Source organism: Pteropus alecto, unplaced genomic scaffold (genome assembly GCF_000325575.1).
Source record: "Pteropus alecto unplaced genomic scaffold, ASM32557v1 scaffold194, whole genome shotgun sequence".
Lineage (NCBI taxonomy): Eukaryota > Metazoa > Chordata > Mammalia > Chiroptera > Pteropodidae > Pteropus > Pteropus alecto.
In genome coordinates, this window is record NW_006436281.1 from 1395289 (window position 1) to 1401302 (window position 6014).

Sequence of the window (6014 nt, forward strand, 5' to 3'; positions counted from 1 at the left end):
GTGGGGGTGGGTGGGTGCTAGCGCTTCCCCCTGGTGGGTGTGTGACCTTGGGCAAGTCACTTCCTGTCTGGGAGCCTGAGTTTCCTTATTGGGGCAGGGGAGAGTGAACCTCCCCAGGAGGACCCGAGGGGGCCGGGAGGGTTGTGGCTGTTCAGGGTACCGGTGAGAGGGAGGCTGGCAGTTTCTAAGTGCCAGGCACTGCGCCAAGCGCCTTACGTGCCCAGACTCATTTACTCCTCCCGCTGCCCTGGGAGAGGGGACTGCCATTTCCCTGGTTTTCCGTTCTCGAGTGGGAGGGTCGCTCGTCTGAGTCACGTGGAGTGGGCGGCTCAGTGGAGATTTGAACCCAGGTCCCTGGATTTCAGAGCTTAAACTCAGCGAGTTTCTCGACCCCTCCCCCAAGGCTGAGTCAGATGTCACTTGCTCCTGGGTACCCTGGGCCTAGCTCTTAGTTGTCCCTGTCTGGAGACTGGGCCGTTTCCTGCGCTGGAGGGTGTGGCTGGGGCTGTCTGGGTCACTGACCAAGTCGTGGCCTCGACAGAGCAGGGAGTGTCTGCTGATGGCCAGTGATGTCTGGGGGCAGGGGTAGATGGATGGATGGCAGCAGGAAGTGGAAGAGACTGAGACGGAGCCCGGAGCTCAGCTGAGCTTCCCAACGTGCTGCAGGCCGCGTCTTTCCCCTCCCTGGGCCTCAGCTTCCCCCTCTGATCCCAGTGGGGAGTGGGGAGCAGTCCAAGCAGCCTGGGAAACTGAGGCTCCAGCAGTGCCAGGCAGAGTCCCCGCCCTGTCCTCACCGCCCTGCTTCTCCTGGGTCCCCTCCTGCACCTGGCTCTCTCCGACTCTGTCCATCGCTCTTTCCGTCTGTTTCCCCCTCACCGTTCCCTTGTCTGTCTGTCTCCCCTTTGTCCGTCTGGCTCTGCCTCTCACCTCTCCCTCCATATCAACCTGTGTGTTTGTCCCTTCACGTCTGTCTGTCCGACTCCTCTCCCTGTCTCTTTCTCTCTGTCTGTATCTTTGCTCATCTGTCTAATTTCCCCAGTTTGTCTCTTTGTCCCTCCCAGGCTGTCTGTCTTGCTCTGTCCTGCCTGTCTGTTTTTCCCACCCAGTCTCTCTCGTTCTCAAGGATCTTTCTCTGCCTTTTGCCGTGTCTTTCTCCTCTTCTCGCATTGTCTCTTTGACTCTCCCAGGGGGACCCGGATGGAGAAGGTGGCCGGCCCCTGGAGGGAGGATGCTGTTGTCTCCTCTGCTAAATGGCCTCTCACCCTTTTTCCTGGCAGCGAGACGGTTATCTGCTCCAGCCGGGCCACTGTGATGCTTTACGATGACGGCAACAAGCGGTGGCTGCCTGCTGGCACCGGCCCCCAGGCCTTCAGCCGAGTCCAGATCTACCACAACCCCACAGCCAATTCCTTCCGCGTGGTCGGCCGGAAAATGCAGCCGGACCAGCAGGTGACGCCCGCTCCTCCTCCTCCTCCTCCTCCTCCCCCTCCGCGGACCGCGCCCCACCACCCCTCACCGCCCTTTCCCATCCTGCCAGGTGGTCATCAACTGTGCCATCATCCGGGGTCTCAAGTACAACCAGGCCACCCCCAACTTCCACCAGTGGCGCGACGCCCGCCAGGTCTGGGGCCTCAACTTCGGCAGCAAGGAGGACGCCGCCCAGTTTGCCGCGGGCATGGCCAGCGCCCTCGAGGCCTTGGAAGGTTAGAGAGAGCGGGCGGAGGGAACCGCGGAGCCCTGCGTGCGGCCCGGGCCTCCGTTTATTCATCTGAAAATGGGGCTAATTCATTGCTCCTGTGGCGAATTATTCTGAGGATTCCGCGCGGGTTCTCGTGTGAGCGCTGCGCACCCGGATTCCAGCCGTGCAGTGCACGGCATGAATTTTTACACGCGTGCACTCCTGGGTGACCGCCTCCCAGGTCGAGATAAATGAGCGTGCCCACGAATCGGCTGAGCTTCCGGGTAAAATGCAGATTCCAGTTCGGTCGGGCTGTGGGGGTGGCTTGAGCTTCTGCATTTATGACGAGCTCCCTGGGGCCGCCAGGTCCGTTGGACAGTGAGGCTTTAGGGGACTGCTGTGCCTTGGCGGTCGGCGGTTGCTGCTGCAGTCACCAAATGGCAGAGGTGTCTTGCTTCCTTGAGCAGCCTCAGAGCCCGTGGGGAAGGGACTGCTTGCCTCGGGGCACAGAGAGAAACAGGGTGTGCAGTTTGGGTCCATGGGAGCCCAGGCCTGGGGGTGGGTGAGGAAGAGGCTGTCACGCTTTCTCGGGTTCTCAGGCTGGGGGTTTCAGCGGCCGGTGGTTAAGAGTGGATGCTGGAGTCAGCCTCAGTTCGTCTTGTTACTGTAAATTCTGGTCTGTAGGGCTTGGGGCCTAGTGACTGCCCCTTCTTGGCCTTTGCTGTCCCACCTGTCACTTGGGGACATCACCACAGCACCCGCCTCATATCAGCTCAGTCAGGGAAGGTGGTGCTGCCCCTCATCCCAGAAGTTCATCCCGAGGGAGAAGGAAGTGAGCGCCTCAGGGCAGGATTCCCAGGTGGCCTCTGAGCTGAGGGAAAGTGCCAAGGGACGGGGCAGGGTTCCAAGGCTGACTCGTCACCCTTCCCACTCTCACCTTCCAGGAGGTGGGCCTCCAGCAGCACCACCGCCACCTCAGCCACCTGCGGGGCCTCCTACCTGGTCTGTCCAGAACGGTCCCTCCCCGGAGGAGGCGGAGCAGCACAAAAGGTGGGGTCGGGCCCTGGGTGGGGGACCTTGCCACTGCCAGAGTTCTGGGATGTTCCAGAACTCTTGACTCCTAGAGTTCAGAACTCTCCAACTCTCAGTTTCCAGAATGTTCCAACTCCCAGGGGACTAGAAATTAACAGCTTTCAGAAACTCCCACTTCCTGGGGTTTGAGAAACTCGTGACACCCAGAGTCGCAGAACTTTCTGACCCTTCACATCCTGCCCCCTCCACCGCTCCCCCCGCCCCCATTCCCGGAGTCCAAAAGTTGGTCGTTTAAAGGATCTTGGGCATTTTGTAATTCGAATGTTCTTGACAGTGTGATGACACTAAATGCTTTCATCTTGGTCTCACTATGTCCCTGCTGTCCCCTCCCAACCCTCTCCTGGGCCCTTCGGGAAGGAAGGCACGCGGGTGGGGCTTAGGAACCGGCCTCACTGGAGACCTCAGAGAGGGGCCAGAGGTTGCTGGCCCTCCTCGGGGCCCGAAGTGACGGCAGCTCCGTCGTCCCTCCTCAGGCAGCCGGAGCACATGGAGCGGGAGCGCCGGGTCTCCAATGCAGGTGACTGCTCACATGGCCTCAGGAATCGGGGGGACCTCCCCGGAGGAGGGGCTGGCCCGGTGAGACGACGATGAATGAGGCTTCAGGCTTCTCTCTCAGCACCCCTCCTCTTTTGTGTTTGTTGCAGGAGGCCCACCTGCTCCCCCAGCTGGGGGGCCACCCCCACCTCCAGGACCTCCGCCTCCTCCGGGTCCCCCCCCACCCCCTGGTCTGCCCCCATCGGGGGTCTCAGCTGTGGGGCATGGAGCAGGGGGAGGCCCACCCCCTCCGCCCCCTCTCCCCACAGCAGCAGGCCCCAGTGGTGGTGGGACGGGGGCCCCCGGCCTGGCTGCAGCCATTGCCGGAGCCAAACTCAGGAAAGTCAGCAAGGTAAGGGGGCCAGGCGTGGCAGGCGGTGGGGTGACTTGGGGCCCTGATGGAATAATGGGAAGTGAGGCCACAGTTGCCTGGGGGTGTCACAAGAGGGCCTGGGAGGTCAGGAGTCTTACCCATAAAGGTCCCCTCCTCTCTGTTAATTTCTCCAGCAGGAGGAGGCCTCAGGGGGGCCCTCAGCCCCCAAAGCTGAGAGCAGTCGAAGCACAGGCGGGGGGCTCATGGAAGAGATGAACGCCATGCTGGCCCGGAGGTGAGCCTGAGCCTGGAGCCCAGGCCTGTGTTAAGCTCTGGGAACAAACCCCTTAGACCAGCAGTTATCATCTGGAGATTCTTGTTCAGTAGGGTGAGATGGGGGGAGGACTCAGATTCACATTTTTTGTTTCTCTGGGTGAAATTTCCCACTTCGATAGCCAGGTTTGGGATCTAATGCTGGAGGCTGCATTCTCCTAGGATGGCCAAGGTTTGCAGAATGTTCTAAAACCCAGAATTCAAGGACTTTAGAAGTTCCTGCCTCAAAATCCGGCAACTCAGGTTCATTCCTGGAATCCCAGCATCTTAGAATCCTCCGCCCTTGGAATTTTGTGATTCCCAAATGTGAGAAGTGTAAAACTCCCACTCCGCTCTGAGAACAGTACTCTCTTTAACTTCTAAAACTAAAGTTTTCTTAGCCTTCACGGATTCCAGGACTGCACCGTAGGATCCACCTTTCTAGAACTCTGGGAAGGGGAATCGTTGAGTGCCTGAGGGTGGGCTGGATCCATCTGTTTTTGCCTTTCCCCCCTGCAGAAGGAAAGCCACACTAGTTGGAGAGAAACCCCCCAAGGATGAATCTGCCAATGTGAGTTAGGGGCTCTTCCTACCATATACACCTTAGGATGTATCTTTCGGTGTGACAGGGATGGGCTGGGTTGAACCTGGAAGAGAAAGATGAGCAGAGGCGTGAAATGGGCTGGCTCATGACAGTTTTATTTCCCACCAGCAGGAGGAGCCAGAGGCCAGAGTCCCTGCTCACAGTGGTGAGTAAAGTGAGAGCCCAGTCTAGCCGCAGGAACTACATGTCCCAGGATGCCCTGTTTTCACATAAAGCACCCTCGTGAGAGGGTCTGTGCAAATAATGCTGGGGATTGTAGTCTCCCGAGGTGGTTCTTTGACCAGAGGCGTGAGGCTATGGGAGAAAGACTGAGGCGGAGCATTCTTTGACCCTAATCGTTCTGCTTTGTTGCCTGTCCCCCAGAACCTGTGCGGAGACCCTGGGAGAAGAACAGCACAACCTTGCCAAGGTGGGCCATCAATCCTGGGGCCCCACCAACCCAAAGTTGTTAGATTGGTCGAATTTGTAGGGAGGAATGTGATGTTGACCCCTCTAACTTTGTTTCTGTCCCAAACACGCCATCTCTCCTAGGATGAAGTCGTCGTCCTCTGTGACCACTTCCGAGGCCCACGCCCCTACACCCAGCGCTGCTGATGAGTCAGACCTGGAGAGGGTGAAACAGGTAGCTTGGGGAGGGAGCCGGAGGTGAGGTTGGGAGCTAGAAAGGGGACGCAGGAAGGAAAGAAATATGGGCCCTGGCTCTGCCACTGACCTGCCCCATGATCCTAGGGAAGGCCTTAGAAATGCTCAGTTCTCCAGCGTGAGAAAGGAAGATACTGGATCAGGTCAGGGGAGGCACAGACGCCACAACCCCCTCATCTAGTGCCCTTGACAGACCTTACTAATCTATCACTGCAACACATTCCTGATGAGTACCCAGAATCCTTTTCAGCACACGGGCCCCAGACATTCCTCACCAATAGGAGTTGGCAGGACACTGGAAGGTATTTGCCAATTCTGGTACTGGATGTTCTCCAGTACTTTGCTTCTGGCTCCAAAGATCCAAAATTCTCCCTTAAGACTTCTTCAGTCCCTCTGTGGCCTGCTCAGTGATGTCATGGTGGCTGGGGGGTGGGGGAGCTTGAACCTCCTTCCTCTGACCCTTCAGTCATTTAGAAAGGAGATTCACTTCTGCAAGTCCAGACACCTTTTCTGATCCATTGCACCCCATTATTTTCAGGAGCTTCTGGAAGAGGTGAGGAAGGAATTACGGAAAGTGAAAGAGGAAATAATTGAAGGTGAGGTGTTTTTTTTATTTCAAACATTTATTTTGGAGGCATCTTTTCTCTTGGGAAGAGCTCTGTTTTGGAAGGAAAGGGGGAAGAGGCCCTGCCCCTGACCTCTGCCCCTTGTTTCCTTCCAGCCTTTGTCCAGGAGCTGAGGAAGCGGGGTTCCCCCTGACCACAGGGCTCCAGAAGATCCCGTTTCTTCTTTCCGCACACCCCGCCTGTCACCCTGCTTTCCCTGCCTCAACTTGAATT

General features: G+C 57.9%; 1 protein-coding gene across 6 annotated transcripts in view; it reads left to right on the forward strand.

Annotated features, from left to right (window-relative positions):
• Nucleotides 1–6014, forward strand: part of VASP (vasodilator stimulated phosphoprotein) — an 11525-nt gene extending 5511 nt beyond the window's left edge. For 3 of the 6 annotated variants that reach the window (XM_006911802.3, XM_025046737.1, XM_015589346.2), the window contains exons 2-13: nt 1278–1449; nt 1538–1703; nt 2623–2728; nt 3244–3287; nt 3415–3656; nt 3812–3912; nt 4449–4500; nt 4642–4678; nt 4897–4942; nt 5065–5155; nt 5714–5771; nt 5897–6014. In XM_006911802.3, the coding sequence (XP_006911864.1) occupies nt 1278–1449; nt 1538–1703; nt 2623–2728; nt 3244–3287; nt 3415–3656; nt 3812–3912; nt 4449–4500; nt 4642–4678; nt 4897–4942; nt 5065–5155; nt 5714–5771; nt 5897–5934 (1153 nt within the window). In that variant the 3' untranslated portion in view covers nt 5935–6014. The remainder of the gene's footprint in view (nt 1–1277; nt 1450–1537; nt 1704–2622; nt 2729–3243; nt 3288–3414; nt 3657–3811; nt 3913–4448; nt 4501–4641; nt 4679–4896; nt 4943–5064; nt 5156–5713; nt 5772–5896) is intronic. The other 3 variants (XM_025046741.1, XM_025046739.1, XM_025046740.1) reach the window with 3 other exon arrangements.